Source organism: Heterocephalus glaber, unplaced genomic scaffold (assembly GCF_053883595.1).
Source record: "Heterocephalus glaber isolate CG9 unplaced genomic scaffold, H.glaber_assembly_v1.0 deba00000768, whole genome shotgun sequence".
Lineage (NCBI taxonomy): Eukaryota > Metazoa > Chordata > Mammalia > Rodentia > Bathyergidae > Heterocephalus > Heterocephalus glaber.
In genome coordinates, this window is record NW_028258162.1 from 14,257,230 (window position 1) to 14,277,801 (window position 20,572).

The following is a 20,572-nucleotide window of genomic DNA, read 5'->3' on the forward strand; positions in this document are numbered from 1 at the left end:
TTAGGTTGACTATCTTTTCTGATCACTAGAACTTAATTATTATGAATTTATTATCACCAGAACTGCATTACAAGCAAGGAGAAGATGCTAGAGAATAGCCAACAAGTCCTCTAAAAATATAAAGACACCAAGTAAAAGATACATAGGGTCAAATATTCGACATGTGTTTATGACATTTCACTTTGTAATTCCACCTTCTCCTTCAATATTTAAAATAAAATTCCTTCAAAAATAATTGAATTCAAGCATGATAGCACTTGCCTTCATTTTGAACTACTTGGGAGCCTGAACTGGGAGAATTGCCTGAACCCAGGAGAGGAAATACAACCTGTGCAAAAAGAGCAAGACCCTGTATCAAAAACTATCACAGACACCTGCTGTGGATCCCGGTCTGCTCAGTGCTATGACCCATGGTGAGAAGGAAGACTAGGAGACAGAATTAAAGAGAGAAATATGGGGAGGCAGGATGGCCAGTGTTGAACAAGCAGGAAAGACCCCGCCCAGCCAAAGCCACTCGTGTTTATTGGTGTCGCGATCATTGTTAAATTGGAGTGAGAGGGCTATGCGTGGTTGCTAGGGATATGTTGCTGATGCCGTCAAGGCTTGTAAAAGAAGAGCAAAAGCATTCTTGTGTAAGGCTGGGAACAGAATTTGGATAAGAGTCACTCTGACCTTGGTCAGACTCTCTACTTAAAACAAGCCAATTGTGGGGTTAACTCTTTGTAGCCTGCAGTGCTTACAGCCTGCTTTGAGCATAATAAACAGGGCAATCTACAACAAGCAATATTATAAATATATGCCAGTAGATGAAGGCCAATGTATGAAGTTGTAATCAATGAAATCAGTAGTAAAGTATGTGGGATTAGTGTTTTCATTTAACATGTAAGATAAATTTGTGCCAATTTGAAGTAGCATTTTTATCCTTATGGTAAACATGCATCACAAAAACCTATAGAGCATGCACAGAAATGAATGAGAAAGGAATTACAATGTCACTAAAATATCTTACAAACACAAAGTTAGTAATGGAGAAAATGAAGAAAGATAAAAAATAAAGTGAAACAACCAAAAATAGGTCTTTCCTTATCAGTAATTATGTTTAAAATAAATGAATTAAGCTCTCAATCAAAAGGCAGAAAGACTGCCAGAACAGATTTTTTAGAGGAACCAAATAGGCATTCTAAGAAAATTCACTTTACGTCTAAGAACAGCAATAATTCGTATCAGAAACTAATTTCAGAGAAGATATAATTTATTTTAAAAGCTAGAGAAAGTACAAACAAGGACCTTAAATGTTGATACTTAGATCGGATTATCCAGAATATAACAATTTTCATTTTTGATTCTTTACTGAGAACATTTTTAAAAATATAATCTTTTATTTATTTTCTAAAATGCATGCATATTTGTAGTATAACATGTGTAAGACAATGAAAGGCTAGAAATGATATATAATAAAGATATGCCTTCATTTTCTCAAAAAACAAACAATCACAACGGATTGATAGCTTGAGATTTTTGATAGTCTAAGATACAGTCAATAATTATTCAACAAAACATTAATATTTCATAGTAGTGAATGTGGACTCTGAAAATAGAAAATTTTCTTCTGCAAAAAGTGAATAGTTTTATTATAAGACAAAATGTACAGAAAATTTACTTTAAAATAAAAGCTATCCCAATTCTCTTCTCTCTCTGTGAAATACTGCTTTAAACTTGCTCCATTTACAAAGCCTTGGTTAATCTTTGACAGGTATTTGGAGCACTGCTTGTTTATTCTTGAATAAACTCTGAAGGCAGAAGAAGGAATCAGCATTTGCTTAGCCAGAGGAGCGACAAGCCATGGATCACAAACATCTGCGTGTGGCACTGAATGATGGTCATTCCATTCCTGTCCTCGGATTTGGCACCAGTATACCTAGCAAGGTAATGACAATGTCTTAGGCTTGAGGATTTAAGAGAAAAAAATCTTAGGATGAATGGAAGCTGGCCAGGATTTCCAAGTCTGATCCTCTGTGACTCAGGGGGACTCACATGGATGTCAGTTTCTCCAGGCCAGAGTCAACCCTTATATGAGAGAGCAGGTAGTCACATTTTGCTCTGCACTGTGAAGTATCCATGTGAAGACCTACAGATTATTCTGAGCTGTTTTCCACCCCGTTTCAATCTATTTCACAGCTGGGTGCAGGATATGAAACCCAGCAGTTAGGATTACTGCTTGTCATACTTGGAGTCTGAAATGGCATTGGTTTGTTTCAAGAATTCAAGAAGTCTGTGCTTCTTTCAAGTAGGCATGATCCAAAGAAATATGTGCTAGAAATTACTAGAAATAAGGCCAATGAAAAAGGTGGAAAAGTATTGCTGTTCCACTGAGGAGCAGCTTGCTGAACATCGCTCAGCAAATACTGGACCTGTTGGGCTAAATAGGGTTCCACAGGCACCACTCCCAACTCGGGTAAATTTATCTGACAGGAAACTGCAGCACCATATAAGAGGTAAACTATACTCCAATGAAGCAAGTCCAAATTCTTGGTCAACGTTCATATACACTGAATTTGAATAAAAATAGTAGAGATAGATCTCTACCCAAACACGAGCAAATGGAAAATTCACTAAGCTGAGAAAATATTTTTATTCCAAAATTATCCCAGATTATTCAATATGTGGCCAAGGTCCAGTTACATAAAACTTGAGTCTCACCTTTATTATCTTTAAGTCATAAACAATTATCTAAAGAGATATTTTGAAGATGTTTGATACCAGTCTTTCATCAGAGGGCAAACTGATGTGAAAGGTAAATAAGGACGCAACACAGATCCAGACTTAGTAAATCTGTAAGGGCCAATACTCCTGGCTTGGGACCAAGAAAGGGCTACAAGAAGAGTATCTTCCAATTTCATTGAAAAAATAAAGCTTCTGAGATTCTTAAAAATAAATAGAAAATAATTTATTTAATTTTCTGCTTTCTCCTTTAACAGAAGCACTTCAGAGTCTTCATCCAAATTTGGTAGACAAACTTTCCATGTTGTGCAGCTATAACAAAATACCCAAGACTGGGTTATTTGTGAAAAGGACAGATTTATTTCTTACAGTTACAGAAGCTGGGAAGTCCAAAATGGAATGTAGTGTAACTGGCCAGGGCCTTCTTTCTGCATCATTCCAATGCATAAGGCAAAAGAGGAGGAGAGAACATATGCATACAAGCAATAGTGGAACTGGAAGACTTCAGCCTTCTTATCGTCAGCATTAATCTGTTCATGAAGATAGATCCCTCAGACTGCTATGACTAGGGCCCACTCACACACTGCCACATTGCAGATTATACTTTCTACATTCTGTGGTGAGACACATTCAAATCATAGCATAAACCAAAATCTTCTTCTAACTGTAACTTTCCTAAAGGAAATGAATTTTATTTTCAGGGAGAAGAGCTACTGTACTAAATCTTTACAGCATATATCCATATGTCCATATATCCATATATATCCATATATATATCCATATATCCATATATATCCATATATATGTAACATACCTTGGAGATATTGTGATTTGGTTCCATATCATTTCAGTGAGCTGAGTTACATGAATTGTCTTCCCCATGTTTTTAAAGGTATATTTCTACTCTATTCTATTATGTGACCAATAGCATTATGTATAAAAACAAGGTATATGTCTTCTTTACACAACACTTCATTTTTGAAAAATGCTTCTGAACATCTGAACTTTCAGCAAGCCCTAATTTTGTTGATGGATGGTCTTGCCTTATTGCTAATGGGGGCTAACTGATCAAGGTGCTGATTGCTTAAAGTTGAGATGACTGTAGAAAAAATAAGACAACAATGATGTTTTCCACATCCATTAACTATTCCTTTCATGAAATATTGCTCTGTCACAGGCAATGCTATTTGTAGCATTTTTATCACAATATAACGTTTTCAAAGCTGGAGTCAATTCTCTGCACCCTTCTTTTCATCATATCAACCAAGATGGTGGGGTCGGTGGGCTGAAGGAAAACCAGGTCAGGCGGGGCTCCAAAGAAAAGAACACGTGTGGAGCAGATGTCACAAAAAAGCAGGAAGCAACTTTGTTTTCCAGCGCAGCACTTACAGTAGTTTTTATCAGTTTAGTGCGACACAGTAAGACAAAACATCCTGGGTGACACTGCAGGCTGCATAGCACATGTGTGATTCTCTGTGTTGATTCATTATTATACAACAAGTGCCTATCTCGCACCTACACTAAACAATGGGATCGTGTCTTCCAGTGCCCTCACCCAGGCTTTGACACACCTCACAGCAGCCCCTACTTAAGGTTATGCAATACTCTCAATTATTTCTTGTCATCCCAGCAATATTCTCAGAATCTCCATGAGATGAATATTGTTTGTGAAGGAATGATTTTCTTTGATCATCCCTCTGAAGCAACTCATCCATTACAGCTTTACGGTGAGCTTGCTACATACACTACCATCATATCCTCAGGGACCACCTCTAATTCTAATTCCTTTGCCATTTCCAACTCATCTGAAGTTACTTCCTCTCCCAGAGTATGGAGTCCCTCAAAGTCACTTATGCATGTTGGAGTCAGTTGGTTCCAAAATCTTGTTGATGTTGATAATTTGACTCCCGTTCCATGAGTGATGAATATGTTTAACAATATCTTGACTGATAAATAGTTTGCAGAAGGTTTTGAATTTATTTTGCCTACATCCAGCAGAGGAATCCTTGCTAATGGAAATTTATAGGTGTATTAATTGTATTCCTGTCAATACACTGATCTCCAAATAGTATCTTTGGTTGCACCACCAGCTCCCTAAGAGTAAGGCACTGGAGGCCACCAAATTAGCGATTGATGCTGGATTCCGGCATTTTGATTGTGCATATTGTTACCAAAATGAAGAGGAAGTAGGACTGGCCATCAGAAGCAAGATTGCAGATGGCATTGTGAAGAGGGAGGAGATTTTCTACACTTCAAAGGTATTATGTATATGTTGTGCTTGTGTGTATATTTATTTAATGTGATTGTAGGGGGATGACAATATATGATGGATCAGTGGCTGTTTGATAAATTATTGCTTATTTGTACAACTTTTATTCATATTTATTTATGTATTGAAACCACAATCCAAAACAGATGGCATCTTTGTCAGAATTAGGGTGTCTGAACTGATGACTTCTATGTTGAGACACTTTACTTCTTTGTTTTGTTTTTTTCTTTTTGGTACCAGGGATCAAACTCGGGACCTTGCACTTGGGAGAGAGGCGGTGGAACCACTGAGCTAGATCCCCAGCCCCCTCTTTACTTCTTTGAATCTTAGATCAGAGATGTGTAATTCATCACCGATTAGATAAGACGGCCAGATGATCAGGTTCTCACTTTTGCAATCTCATGTGCAACTTTCAGAAAAAGTTCCTTTTGGTTTTAATTTTCACTTTGTCAGTAAGGAAGAGCAATGTAAGAGGGGTCTTTGAGTATTACACAGATATACCTAAAATATGATGAGTTGTGTATAGAATAAGATGTTCTAAACTGTTTTCTCCAGTTATTAGATTAAAAGACTTCTTCCATTGAACTGAAAAAGATTCAAACTAAACTTGTGTACCACTTTATAAATTTAATTAAATATAATTCACATAATGGTCATGATTATTGAGAAAAAAATTTAAGTCTTGAGTAATTTCCTTCCATTTTAGTAGTTACATGGTCAGTAAATAAACAAATAATAAACTTTGCCTGTATAAGGCAGATGAAAGGAAACCAAGGAAAGCACTGTATTTGTCTCCCCCTGTCCGTAACTTTTCAACAAGTAGAAAATTGTCCCTAAATTAGGTAAAGCAAGTCAACAAAGTTGGCTCAGATATGAATTCTAGATTTTGTTCTTTAACCTTTGTAGCTTTGGCCCACATTCAGTAGACCAGAGTTGGTGCAACCAGCCTTGGAAATGTCACTGAAAAAACTACAGCTGGACTATGTTGACCTCTATCTTATTCATTTCCCAACACCTCTGCAGGTAAAAAGCTTGTGTGTGCAAAGCTCTTTCACTGCTGATTTCAGCTTAAATATTATTTATGTAGATGGTTGAATGAAGAATGTTTAAGAGCAGGAAGTGATCATTATACCAGAGGAAATCATAAGGATTACTTATTCCCTTATTTTGAGTAAGTCTTGCATCCTTGATCTCATACTTTGTGCTTCCAAGAGAACAAAGTTGAACAACTCAAACATTATGTCTCAAACACTTGAGGAAATAACAAAAGCCACTTTCAAGGCAAAAAACACTTGACCCTATTTGGTACTTATGCAGGCCAAAAGATTTTCCAGTGGGATACGGAGCTCTGCTTGTCTTCCCTGGGTCAAGAAAACAACCTATTATTGGTGGATATGAAGGCTACATAATTATTTCCTTACCCAGTGAGAGAGAAGTCTTTTAACAGAAGAAAATATACTTTTGCTGACAAAAGTGATAAAAATGAAGTGAGACCCTATTCGACTTTGGAAAATACCACTCACAAAACATACAAAAGATAAATGATTAGAAGAAGCCCGTTTTCCAAGGACATTCCTTACCACTTTAAAGCAAAATAGTTGACAAATATCAGTATCTATGGACATACATGTTTCATGAAAGTTATTATCCCAGTCCCACAACACTCATGCAATATCTAGTTGTGGCAACGTAAATTCATTAAAATCCTTAAAGTGTCTGCTTCTATTCCAGCCTGGGGAGAATCTGTTACCCAAAGATGATCATGGAAAACTATTATGTGACACAGTGGATCTCTGTGATACGTGGGCGGTGAGTTCTTGGACAAGAGAGCACAGAGGTGGAAGTCGGAAGACAGACAGGTCCAGGTTTGACCTCACCTGTGAGAATGGATGTGCACAGTTGAATCTTTTACAAGGATTATTTTGATGTAGTGATGCCTAAGAATGCTTTGCTGGAGAGTAACAGAAACAGAGGCGAATAACTTAAGACAGTGGAGATTGACATCTCTTTCCCTCCACGTGCAGTGGCTTCTCCCAGTTCCTTAGGAGGGAGTAAGAATTCTTTTCTGGTGTCACTATCTTGTCTTACTTTCATGACAAACACTCCTTTCTAGATAACAATCTCCAGCGTTTCTCAACAGTGTTCCTTCTAAAAGTTCTTCGTGGTAGGTATATTGATTTGAAGAAAACTACACAAGTCAGTCTTCACAATGTATTTCTCCCCAGGCCATGGAGAAGTGTAAGGATGCAGGATTGGCCAAGTCCATCGGGGTGTCCAACTTTAACCGCAGGCAGCTGGAGATGATCCTGAACAAGCCAGGACTCAAGTACAAACCCGTCTGCAACCAAGTGAGCACCCCTACTCCATTCATTCTGGTTTTCTTTCCCATTGGCTACTACTATTATTTGGAGGTACTGTATATATTCATCACTGTTGTGCAGAGGATGTTTGGAGCACAGCCTCTTCTGGGAATACATGGATGATCCTTCATGATGACTCTTCTTGAGACTATCTTATTGAAGCATCGGGGACATCTTAGGGCTAAATGGTGTGTAAAATGTAGGGAAAGTGAAGTTCATCAAGAGGGTAGGTGGGGATGCTTGTTAAGTAGACCTCAGGGGGAAGATAGCCTTGTCCTTGAGCTATGAAAAATGACCAAAAATTGGGTGGGTGATGCTGTTGTTGCAATTAAAGCCAGGAGAGCAGGCCATGGGCATTAAAGAAATCTAGAATTAATGTCAGAGAAGTTATGTTTTTGGTTGGGATTCTAAGGCTGAGTGTGTAGTCTTGGGCTCAGGTGGGGTTTTGATGCTTGAGTCCTTCCTTCTGGCATCTCTGCTTTCAGGTGTATAAATAGGGGAAGAATTAACTGGTGACTTTGACAGTCACTCCGGATGTAGGAAGTATATTATTTATTTATGGAAATATTAATGTTGGATGAAATCAATACTCAGGTACTTTTCCCAGAACATTGAGCTGGTCAAAATGTCTGAGCACATGTTAGTCACTTCTCCCTGGTTCCTGAAGTCAAATCACTTGTTCAAGTATGTCTGTTCTGAGCCTGGTTCTCAGCTGTATTTTTTAATAGCTTCCAGGTATGTACTGGTGCTCCTTAATTGTAAAATGGAGCTTCAAAATTTACAAATTTGCTATGTAATTGTAGAGCAATATTATCTTGTAGTGTAAATTTTAAAAATCATTGTCATTTCAGTACTCATTTTATCAGTATGTCTTATGCCAATCATTTCAATCCATTAGAACATTTGAATGAATAATGTAGAAAATCCACACTTTCCCACTCATTCCCCTCCATTTTCCATGCTGGCAAATGTTGGTACAAATATGTGTGTGTGTGTCCATTTATAAGCATAGCATTTTGCTTAACGTCTTCAAAGTAAATTCTATAAATGACTGTTCACCTTCGCAAACACAGAAAACATCTCCCATGAATAAAGCTACCCCCTCCACAGTTACAGTTGCATTATTAAGTCTAAGGAAGTAATGGTTCCTTTCTGTCATTTAATATCTACTCCAAGTGCAAATTTTCCCTTATTTTCTCAAAACATCTTGTATACTTCCTGTTAAAAACCAAGATATACTTGTGGTTCACATGTGAGTTTTTATCCTGTTCTACAAACTCGTTAGCCTAGAAAGGTTACTGTTCATTTTCTCCCTGATAGTCACACAAATCTTGGCAAATACTCTATATTCATCAGATTCTTTACTTGCAATTATATATAATTTGGTTGTATATTTCAAGTCTTGTAAATTAGAGGTTAGGCCAGATGCTTTGTTATATTGTTAACCATTTTTGGAGAACATATCTTTGGTATTGTCATATTCATCAGATTTCACCCTGGTAGGAAGCACAAAATGACAGATTGTCTCACTGCTAGTGATGTTACTTTTGATCTCTTGGTTCAAGTAGTTATAGTCAGATCTCTTCTTCATTTTCGCTGTTTGTGATTTTTTTTATTGTTTCCAGTGCTGGGCATTGCACCCAAGGCTTTGTGCTTCAGATCTCTTCTTTGGGAGCATGTGTTCTCCCACTGCATTCAGTAGTATCCGTTGAATAATTATCAAACAAAGTTATGCCCTATAACAAATTTTCCGTAACAGTTGAGTATCTGTTGATGATTTTTGCCTAAATTCATTTACTTCATTGGGGTTTGTAAGTAGTATTTCCATTTTTAACTGCTATGTTTACTTTTCAGACCTTATATTTTATAAACAAATTTATATATCAAGTGAAGATTAACTATACTTTTACCTATATAGTAATAGAATCCTTAATAGCTTTTCTTTACTTAGCAAAGTTCTGAGAATTGAACTAGCATACTAATCATTAAGGAAAGTGTATTTGTGATCTCTTTTTATATCTTTGACAATACAAGCAGAGAATTCTATGTATATCATATACTAAAATTGATCTTCCTCATTTTTGTCTTTGAAGAAGAAACTTATTGAAGTATCACTAGCAAGGTCCCCATTGCTACTGAAGACCTCTGGTGATAAAATTTTATTTTCATTTTTTTTCTCTTCCCCCTGATGTAGGCAGGTGACAGAGTCCAGTCTATGCAGCAGCCCTGACCGAGGCCTCTTCCTGGAGGGCTCGTCAACAGGGTCTAGTGCCCCAGGTGGACCTGGCAGCTCTGGTTGGTCATTCATTGGGTTACAACCCTGGAAGGGCTGACCTGTAGTTTGTCTGGCCCAAGATGAGGGGAACAGAGAGGGAGGGAGGGAGGAAGACAGAGAGAGAGAGAGAGAGAGAGAGAGAGAGAGAGAGAGAGAGAGAGAGAGAGAGAGAGAGAGAGAGAGATCATTCCTGCAGCTGCCGACTGCCCTGCTTTCACTCCTCGGAGCCAGTGTCACCTGCCCTTGCTGCTATTGATGAAATAGGAAGCGAATGTTTGGGGCATTTACAGCCCAATTCCGACCCTTGACAAGTCCGCCCCAGCCTTGTCTTTTCCTCGTGTCCTCGCCACTTGGAGCGCACCTGAGCAGCTTAGAATCCCCACCAGATTCGGGCATGCAGCATGTTGGACGCCTGGAACATTGGTGCTGGGATTTGTGTGGGAATGGAAATTGCTGACCCTAACTTGAAGACCCCAGGTAGAACTTTAGCTGCCTGGTATCGACAGCTGCACTCTGAATTTAATGTGCTGATTGCATGTGTTATTTTAGGGATGAGTGTGATTGTTAGTGGATGTTTAGGGTAACAAAGTCGGTAAGAAACTGAGAAGATTGCTGACTGACACTGACAGTCCTGTGAAACTTATTCATGTGAGTGTACTTAGGCTCTGAAGGACGAGAGAACCTCCTCCTGGCCCGACTGGGCTGGGTGGCCCGAGGGGACCGGCATAGGGATGGAGGTGCTAAGGTGGCTGTGGCCCTCAGGGGTCTCAGGGGCCCATTTCAGAAGGCTCCATCCCTGGGCAGGAGGGGGCTCCAACAGCTCGTGCGAGAGGGGAAGGGAAAGTGGTCACCTGCTGCCTCCCTCCCACACAGGCTTCGCTTCTCAGGGCTCCTGGCACACGCAGTAGGGGATATGTGTCCCCCGGGGCGCAGCCTGGAAAGGAGTCCCTATGGCCAACACATCTGCTGACCCTCGGTGCCTCCAAAGCGTCGACCCTTGCTCCAGTCACCAGACAAACCTGCCAAATTGGGCAGAATTTAATTGACTTATCCTTTAAACTGTTCCTATAATTCATAGAAACAACTTTGTCTAAAGTGTCCACGGTGCTTTGCAATGTGCTGACAGTCCGTTTTCTTATTCCTGGTGAATCCCCATTTTGGTTCCGCACACTTACGTAGTTTGTTTTGCTTTTTAATTTTGCTTTGTTTGATAGGAGGATTTTTGGTTCTATATCTATCTGATTCTTTTCTGCTAAGATAACGTATTTTTAGTTTACATGGAAGATTGTTATTTAGTAACTCCTCATTGGAAAGCAGACATCAAAAGTATTAGCCTTCAGACTATTTGTGAGTAAAGAAATAATGTAAAAGATTATAAAGTCGAGGCTGGGGATTTAGTTTAGTGGTTCTGCCACCTGCTTCGCAAGCAAAAGGACCTGATTTCGATCCCTGGTACAAAAAAAAAAAAGATTTTAAAGTCAGATTAATGGTATATAAAAATTTAATTGTAGGCCTACAAATATAAATATTTGAGTTTAGCCATATAACCAGGTAGCATCAACTTGTTTCAGCTTGTCAAAATGTCATTGAAATCAAAGTGTTTATAAATCTGGTAAATTTATATTGCCATATTGCTTTGTTTTATAACTATAAATTAAAAATAAGTAAGTCTCTGACAAATGGTTCAGTTTGCTAGTAAGGTAAAATTGAGACTTCTTGAGAAATGTTAACATACATTTGATTGCATGCCTATCAGGGTTATATTTGTCTCTGTTAGATGTTTAAGATTCAACATCCATTGCTTTCTGTATCACAAATGCAGTGAATTTCAATGTATTTTCCTTGGCAAATACATAACTTAGAAGTATTAGATGTGCTTCTCTAGTGTCCCAATTTTCATGAAATAACTGTGACTGATAAATTTGATATATACAAATTGGATAAATGTTTATATATGTACATCAGAGAGAAGAAATATCTCAGTCATCAATTATGTTAAAATATTGAAACTTCAATTGCTAAAAATAAATTCAAGTAATCTTAGCTTCTTAAAATCTAGAAGAAAGATGTTATAATCTGGTTTATTAAATGTGCTTCCTAAATCACTTGTGTATGAAAACATTTTATAGTGCATTAAGATATACCTGTCCTAGGCATGGTTGTCCATGCCTATAATCCCCAACTCTGGTAATTTGAGGTAAGAGGATATTAAGTTTGAGCCTAGATTGGGCAAGTTAGGAACCTAGCAAAACCCTGTTAAAGTACATATATATATTATATATTATTTATATATACACTGTATATACTATATATGCTGGAGATTTATGAAATATATATATGAAGGCTATGTTTTATATCAGTACTATGACAGATAGATAGACAATATAGATAGATAGAACAATCTGATACTTTAATAAATTTGAGAACAACTATTCTAGAGGGACAATAGGAATAGATACATAGAAATAAAAACTTTAAGTGAAAGTACTATTTGCTATAAATAGGGCAATAATTTGAGGGTAGGGTGAGCTTTGAACAATACAGTTTAAAGATGATTAAGAGTCAAATTTGTTCATCATTTCAAAACATTCTAAAGTCAATACTTTTTAAAAGGCACCTCATTTTATATTTAAGGTGTAAAAAATGTCACCATGTGTTTCAGGTAGCAGATGGCTTTGGGGAATATCTTTCTGTTTTAACGTCCATTTGTTTGAGATGTCCATTAATAAAGGCTACTCCAGGTTGATTGAATATGTGTAACTTATTTAATTAACAAAGTGTGTTTTATTCATCTAAACAGAGACTAGAAAGACTTGTCTGCTTCTGTCAAATATAGGTAGGTTTCTATTGACCAGATCATTTTCTTAGAAAAATAAGTTAAAAAATCATTTTGTCTCTTGCAAGGAAATATTTTAAGATTGAAAAAGAAAAGTCTTGGGCCTCTACAGCCAAATACAGTTCCAGTTTTAATAAATGTATGTTTATTAAATGTACAGTGTCTCTATCTATGTTTGACAAGCATAGTATGTCTAGAGTATGGATATAAATATATGAATATCTGTTGGTTGAGAAATATTTGAGAATCTACAAATAAGTCTAAACAGAAGTTGTGGGCATAGATTGAGTCCTGAAAAAGTTTCTAGTCAATTTTTAAAAATCATATTATCAGAATTCTCAAACATAAGACATTTAATTTTATTTGGTATTTCTTTGTTTATCCCAAGCCTACACAGGCCAGGAGAAATACCAGATTATTTAAAAAGTGCTGATTACTAACTTATATATGATTTCCAAAACTTATATTTTTGTTTTAATTTAATCATATTTCCCTAGACTACATGCAACATGTGATATTACAATACTAAACCATCTTTTTGCATATATATACATTAGTAAAATATTTAAATACCTTTTGGTTAGAGACAATCTATTTAAAAAGACAACATTTTGAGATAAAAAACATTTTGTACTATAAATAGGAGTTTTATATATCAAGATAAATTCTTAGGTCTTTTGCTTGTTAGATTTTAGTTAATTAAGAAAACTGTCGAAACAAGTTTTTTAAAACATCTATTTCTTTTACTCTTTAAAAAATTTTATAACTATGGCTAAAGGCACAACTATTATTTTTCTAATCATACAAGTTATATATTATGACTAATCTAAATTTTTTTAAATAAAAAATTTATTAAAATCTCATGGTGCTTTATATAATGTTTTCAATCATGGTGGGTATCTAAACACATAAAAATAACTAATTTGTAATTTTAGTTATCAAACTCTCAGAAAAATACAAAACATAGCTATAAGAAGTTGTGTATATGTACACATACGCATATAAATTGTAGTGACTTTAGATGGCAGAAGTCATGTTCCTGCAGTGAGCAAGAGGAAATCTTGCTTTATTCATCATTCATCTCAAATTAATTGACAATTTAAAAAGTTAATGTAGGATATGTATAAAGCTAGCTAATTTAAAGTATTTTTCTCAGGTTAAAACTTTTATTAGGATTTTATTACTACAGACAATCCCAATTTGCTGGTAAACTAATTTAAAATTTCATCAATTGTACTTAATATATTTGAAATGTGGTAAAATATGTTCTTTGTTAGTAAATAAGCATTAATTCATACAGTCTGTGTCCAAAATTTTATAGTACCTTATTTTTCTGTGCTACATATCTAAGAAATTTTCAGGTGGTGTCACTACAAAGAGAACTAAAACAAATGTAGTTTAATTATTAAAATGCCGTTCTTCACATTCTGTGTGATTAGAGTCTCTTAACATTGAATTCTTGGAGGAAAGAAAATTTTAATTTGGAATTTTGAGATGATTTCCTAATATACCGTACTACTTAATTTTACAATTTGTTAACAAAAACTGATGCATTATAAATGTAAAATCATGTGCTTTCTTCCCAAATGATAATTCACCTTGGTTAGTATCAAAGGAGTCCAACAAGAAGATGCTTACATTTTTATTTCTAGCAATACATGTTTGCGATGTATAGTGACGACTTTCATTGTGGAGAGTTGGTAAACGTCCGTAACACATCTTACTTCTTCTTATGCCCCTGTTCCCTCAACCCTTCCCCTCATTTCTTGGTCCCGTTCCCATTTGCAAAAGATCTATTTCCTATCATTTATCATTTATTTTGCTCTGATTTGTTTATACTTTGAGTTTCTCACATAAGAGAAACCATGTGGTATTTAAGTTTATATGTCTGACTTATTTCATTTAATATTATAGTCTCGAGGTGCATCCATTTTTCCCACAAATGACTCAAATTTATCATTTTTTATCCCTCAGTTGTACTCCATTGTGTATAAATACCACATTTTCCTTATCCATTCATCTGTGAATGGCCATAGGCTGCTTCCAAGATTGAGCTGTTATGAAATATATTGCTGCAAACCGAGGTTTCCTGTATCGCTGTAACACGATGTCTTTACCTCTTTGCCAAGATGTCTGGAAAGAGAATGGCGAGTCAGTTGGAACTTGTGGCTTCAGTTTCTTGAGGCATCTCCATCCTGGCCTCCGTGCTGGCTGCGCTAGTTCACATCCCCACACAGCCTTGTAGAAGGCTGCTTTTGCCGCCATCCTTGCCAGCGTTTGTCATCATCTGGTATCTTGGTGATAGTGATTCTTTCTGGCAGTTGTTTTAATTTGCATTTCTCTAATAGCCAGAGATGTTGAACATTTTTTATGCATTTATTGGCTGCTTGTACTTCTTCTGAGAAATGTCTATTTAAATACAACGTTCTGGCTAAGCTAAACTTGTGTTTCAGACAAATTGATTTTCTTTGAGTAAAACTGATAGGAATAAAAAGAATCATATCTCTTCTTTTAAATCTGCCATTTAAACTGGATTTCTTCTGCACTTGTTTGTTTTGTATTTTTCTTGTAAACTTTGTAATAGTCCCCTGTCGAAATTCTGCGTAACATTGGAAGATGCTAACTGTTGCTGACGGGATAAGTAGGATTGACCGTGAGAAGGAGTCATCGCCGAGACAGGTTCAGGGGAGGCACAGTGAAAGTGGCTGCTTTCCTGGTTGTGGCCACGGCACAAATAAGCTCATTTTTTAAATATCATTTTTATCTCACTTGTGAGTGAAGGATCTCAGAGTTAACCCTATGCTTGGAGTTCCGGGTAGCACTACCAAAATCATTTTCATCCTTCAGACTTGCCTTCAGATGTCTTGGATAAAATTCTTGCTTCTGAAATGATGCTGTGTCCAAGGCTCCAAGAGCCCTTTCCCTATGGCAGATCTGGAATCTGTCATGTCTCTGTGGAGTCCAAATCTGGCCTATGCAGGGGTTTCTTCTTGAGAATATTGTTTTATTCCTTTTTCCATTTAGGAGTTAGATGTTTTCTCTTTCTGGAGATTGTGTTACTTTCTCCTTTCAAAGTTCAAGTTACAGAGGTGTGTTAAAACTTGCATTTCCCTCCGTATTCATTTGATGGCTTCCTATCTCTTCCACTTGCAGGTGGAATGTCATCCTTACCTCAACCAGAGAAAACTGCTGGACTTCTGCAAATCCAAAGACATTGTCCTGGTGGCCTATAGTGCTCTGGGGACTTCGCGAGATAAACTATGGTAAGGACAAGATGGACTTTACTTCAAAACCATTGTTGATGAAATGTTTTTGGTCATACTACCTGCAGTATTGCAGTGTTCACATTCCGCTGGTTCGGGGAGGGGGGAGAATTTCAATTCTATCAAGTTTACAGATCGCATGGATGCTTCTCTTCCAGGGACCAGGGTCAGGGAACTCAGTTCTAGAGCTAGCACCTTAGTGTCTTCTGAAACACTCCTAAAGAACCTTATTCTCAGCTTCAGGACTTGAGCATTTTTGCCTTTTGGTCCAGGGTCGATGCAAGCTCCCCAGTTCTCTTGGAAGATCCAGTTCTTTGTGCCCTGGCGAAAAAGCACCAGCGATCTTCAGCCCAGATTGCCCTTCGCTACCAGCTGCAGCGTGGGGTTGTGGTCCTGGCCCACAGTGTTACCGAGAAGCGGATCAGAGAAAACATGCAGGTATAAGGTGGCTGTGGCCATCAGGGCTGCTCCAGAGTCCTCTTCACATGTGTGCTGCTTGGTAGCCGCTCAGACCCCTCTCTGCCGAGTGAGGTTCCCTGTCAGTGTCCACACACATAGAACGTGTTGTTCCTACACGTTCTCTGCTTCTCCCACAGCAGCAGGAAAGGCTGGCCTTGGGATTGGACAGGAAACAGAAAGGTGGGTTTCACCATTAAGTTTGCAGTGTTCTAAACAACCCCGGGCAAATGACGCTGTCTTTCCTCTTTGTCTCAAATGAGGGAGTTGGATGATGTGATTTCACACTTTTTCAGCCAACTCTCATGAATTTTCAGGACAATGAGGCCCCTCTGCAGTTCTCCTCCACACGGCCCTTTATTCTGCAGGAAACGAGGCCAGCCTTGCCCCTCATCATGGGGCACAATCCCAAGTCAGTGACAGGGGACCGCCACAGAGTTTTCCCTTCTAGACTCAGAACTGGCACATCCCTGTTCATGGGATGTTGCCCTGAAAAGTGCGAGTTACAGGCCAGCCCGGATTTAATAGGCACCACCCGTTAACAGAACGAGGGATTCGTGTGAAAAGCACAAGGTGTGGAGACAGAGACGTGAGGTGGGAAGAAACATTTTAAATCTTAATGCACCTCATGTATTTATTCTGGATATTAATTTTTGAGATTCACGTATCTTGTTGATGTATCAGTCTCTCAAATTTTGCTTGTGTTTTCATTCTTTTTTCGCTATAATATTATGTTTCTACTGTCAATATAGCCAAATACTTCAAGCTTTTCTTCTATGGCTGGTGGGCGTCTGCCTCTTCCTACACTGGGAACGTGAGAGTATTATACTGCATCGCTTTGTGCAAGTGTTTTAGACTTTAATTTGACCTTTGCTTCTGTTGGAATTGCTTTTGTTAATATTATATGAAGTAAAGAGACACATAGACATACACATTTTTAATAGACATCCCCGAACAATTTTTGAACATTTCATATTTTCCCACAGATCTGTATTGCTATCTCTGTCATCGACCAAATGTTTACAATATCTTTCTCACCTTTTTCTTGTATTCATATGACTTATTTACTTTTCTATAGTGTTTTGTTCAGGTTGGAAAATAAGCTGTGCTATGCAGAATGGTAAAATTGCTTCTCAACTCTTCCTTTTTAAAAAAATAACTTTTATTTTATCCCATTCCCCCATTCAAGTCCCCTCCCCTCCTTATGTGCAGAAGCTTTGTTTCCATGTTTTCTTTCTATTTTCACTTTTTTGTTCCTTCTTTCCTTTCTCCCTCCCATTTTAAAAATATTTCATAAGTTGTGATTATTTCTTTATATAAAATTGAGTCAATCTATCACTTACCACCAAATAGTACTTTTTTAATTGCTTTGATAATACATTGAAACTGTCAGTCATATTGGAGAGAACTTATTGATAATAATGATGGCTGCGATCTAAAGTTGTGATATGAATTTTCAAATATTTAGGTTATATTTTAGTATAATTCAATAAATTTCATAACACTCTCCATTATAAATTTTTTATCTCTTTAGATTTATTCACAGAAAACTGAAAATTTTGATTTTCTTTTGATAGTTTTCTCCTTTTAATCTTGAAAATTTCCAAATGTATAAAAAACTTTGGCGCATAGATCAATGAACACTTCCTACCAAGACCAATCAGTTGTGACATCATTGACTTTTCTCTCTCCATCTCTCTTTTTTAGAAAATTGTTATTAGTTAACGGGTCTATTAGTTTCAATATGTTAGCAATTATTGATAATCTTTTTGGTGCTTAATTTATCCTTAATTTAGATGATGATTTCTTTTTCAAGCCACTTTATGCCCTTAGATGTTTTTGGACAATATATGTCTTCATTAATATGAGAAGAATTTGTTTTAATTCTGCTTACTAATGAATTATGAAAATCCAACTCTATTCATGAATCTTGCTAAATAATAATTGTAAAAAATTAATTTCTAAATTTTTCTGACTTTTAAATACATCGTCTTTCAATAATGTATGCTTTCTATCTTTTCTAGTTTCTTTAAAGATCTTTTATGCAATACTCAGTTTTAATGTATTTTATAAAGGCTGAGATGTCTCTTTTTTTTTAACCTGATATCTTTCACAATTTGAGCATTCTATTCAATAACTTTAATAAATTTTAGAAACTTCTCATCTATTTTCTTTGCCTCTTTACTAACTTTGCCGTGCTGGAAATTAAAACCAGGACCCTGGTGTGCTAGGCAAGCAAGCTCTCTCTCTTTGTATCCTCAGCCCTTTCATCTGTTCTGTATATTGTCTACAGCATTTGGTTACTTTCACCTGGATTATTTTGATTACCAATATTAAGTGTAAAATTAGTACAATTAAGTGTAAATATAATTAAACTCTTCTTTTTGCTTGATAGGTATTTGAATTCCAGTTGACTTCAGAGGATATGAAAAGTTTAGATGGCTTGAACAGAAATTTTCGATATAATACAGCTGATTAGTAAGTTACTTTCATAAACATATTGGCTCCATTTATTTTCTGGGACAGAATGTAACACCGTGTGTTAAAAGTCACCTCATTACCAAGAGACAGGGACCAGTGTTAGCCAGATGTGAGACAGGGCCTCTGTTCTGTGAGTGAAGCCAGGGCCAGTGTGGATTTGCACACGTGGACCTCTGTAGTTCTTCTTCTGTGAAACTCTCCATATCAGCCAGTATCATTGCTGAGTTTACACTTCCACAGAGGCCTGTCTATTCCACAGCTATCTAATGGACATAGACTTTGGGTATTACAAATGAAACCCAATTATACATTTCTAAAACCAATTTTACATTATCTCTTCTCACATCTCTCAATTTCTGATCAGAATAAAGGCACTTCCATTAATACTGTGCTGCAAGTTAGGAACAGTCATCCCCTCCACATGGGCTTGTTCATTAGAACATCTCAACCTGGTGTCTTTAATAATTCCAACTCTCACTTCCCTTCCACCACTTTCCATCAGCCAGTGCTCAAACACTGCATTTGTCTAAAGAATGTTTACCTTTAGTGGAGTCAGTAGAAGCTCTGAGTTCTGATTTTCTGAATACTAGAGATTTAAATGTAAAGAATAAAGAAGTTTAAAGAAGAGTGGATGAAGAAAAAAATGAAGGGAAAGTCCTATTGTCGAAGAGAATTTGCAGCCAACAAGTGATCTTTCCTTTTCCTTCATGCTTTAAAGTTATAGGACCTGAGAGAGGATCTATATTTCAAATGAGAGCAAGCAGAAATGTCAGAATGTATGAGAAAATATTAGCATAATACCAAATTATATATGCTAACACTGTTGGATTATATTAATACTAACATTTGTCTTGGTGTAGACAAAAATGAAGAATTAGGTAGGAACATGATTCAGAGAGATGGAGGGAGGGCAATTGATGACTAAATATTTCTACTTTTTAAATGTTTTAATAAGCAATGATTTCTATCATTTTATATTTTGTGTTGGTAAAGGGTAGACATCATCAAATTAAAAAGTAAGCTGCTAGAATATGGAACTCTATCTTATGAGTAAAATTTTTTCAATTTCTGAATTTAACACATTATGTTGAGTGGGATGAGCAGTGAGGAAAGGAGTAATGAATTAGCACAGTGAAAGTGAAGTTGCTAGCAGTCGCTTACACACCCGCAATACTCTTTAGTGTCTGCCAACATCTTGTACAAAACTAGAAAGACTCAGTCTCTGTTTTCATTGAGAATTCAATATCAAATGAACTAAGATATTGCTTTTGCTTGTCGACACATGTGGCTTAGGGATAGAAATATGTTTGAAGTTTTGTCTCTGTGTGTTCTTTGTGTGAAATTCCAGACAAAAAATAGAATATGAAAAGTATACTTATGATGAAGAAGTTAACTATACGGTCATGTTCATGAACTAAGAAAGGCAGATTTTTAAACCAGTCAGGAATTAAAATGATTAAATTTCTCTCTGTGACAGTCTTTGTAGAAATAAATCACTTTACCCCCTAGAAATGGAGTTATTGAGCTCATATTATCCACTTTTTAAATTTTAGTTTTGATGGACACCCCAGCCACCCGTTTTCTGATGAATATTGACACAGAGAGCTTTGTCACGACTTTTATGAGAATCCTGTGCTTGTAAGCAGTGATGCGGGAGATGTTTCAAATGTGGCCTCCTGCACACAACATTTCTTGTCTCTGGATGCCGATTGTCGACTCACACACAGCTGATGCTCAGTCCACAGGTCTGGAAGGGAAGACGCTCATCTACTGCATCCAGGATAATATAAAGTTGATTGTCATAAAGATTCATACCTGCAGTCCCTATTATTTGTGTGGGTTGTTTCCTTTCGAATTATTAGGACCCTAAACTGATTTGCCTAGAAGCTTGTGAACAGCCAGTTGGAAATG

General features: G+C 36.8%; 1 protein-coding gene across 6 annotated transcripts; it reads left to right on the forward strand.

Annotated features, from left to right (window-relative positions):
* Positions 1-1,739: 1,739 nt before the first annotated feature.
* LOC101719086 (aldo-keto reductase family 1 member C1) lies at positions 1,740-20,473 on the forward strand. 6 transcript variants are annotated; one of them, XM_087207271.1, is made up of 9 exons: positions 1,740-1,926; positions 4,812-4,979; positions 5,897-6,013; positions 6,704-6,799; positions 7,216-7,338; positions 15,615-15,724; positions 15,997-16,162; positions 18,576-18,658; positions 20,215-20,473. In XM_087207271.1, the coding sequence occupies exons 1-9, from the start codon at positions 1,843-1,845 to the stop codon at positions 20,255-20,257; spliced, it is 990 nt and encodes a 329-aa protein (XP_087063397.1). In that variant the 5' UTR covers positions 1,740-1,842; the 3' UTR covers positions 20,258-20,473. The 6 variants fall into 6 exon arrangements, with proteins under 6 accessions (XP_087063397.1, XP_021096129.1, XP_004859937.1 ...); XM_004859880.4 differs by having other exon boundaries at positions 1,741-1,926; positions 6,722-6,799; XM_004859879.4 differs by having other exon boundaries at positions 1,791-1,926; positions 4,791-4,979; positions 6,722-6,799.
* Positions 20,474-20,572: the final 99 nt, after the last annotated feature.

Coding starts and splice junctions, on each gene's coding strand:
- LOC101719086 (XM_087207270.1), top strand. CDS start 1,843: ATGGATCACAAACATCTGCGTGTGGCACTGAATGATGGTCATTCCATT. Junction 7,339..15,614: donor ACAAACCCGTCTGCAACCAA/GTGAGCACCCCT, acceptor TTCCACTTGCAG/GTGGAATGTCATCCTTACCT. Junction 18,659..20,214: donor CGATATAATACAGCTGATTA/GTAAGTTACTTT, acceptor TTTAAATTTTAG/TTTTGATGGACACCCCAGCC.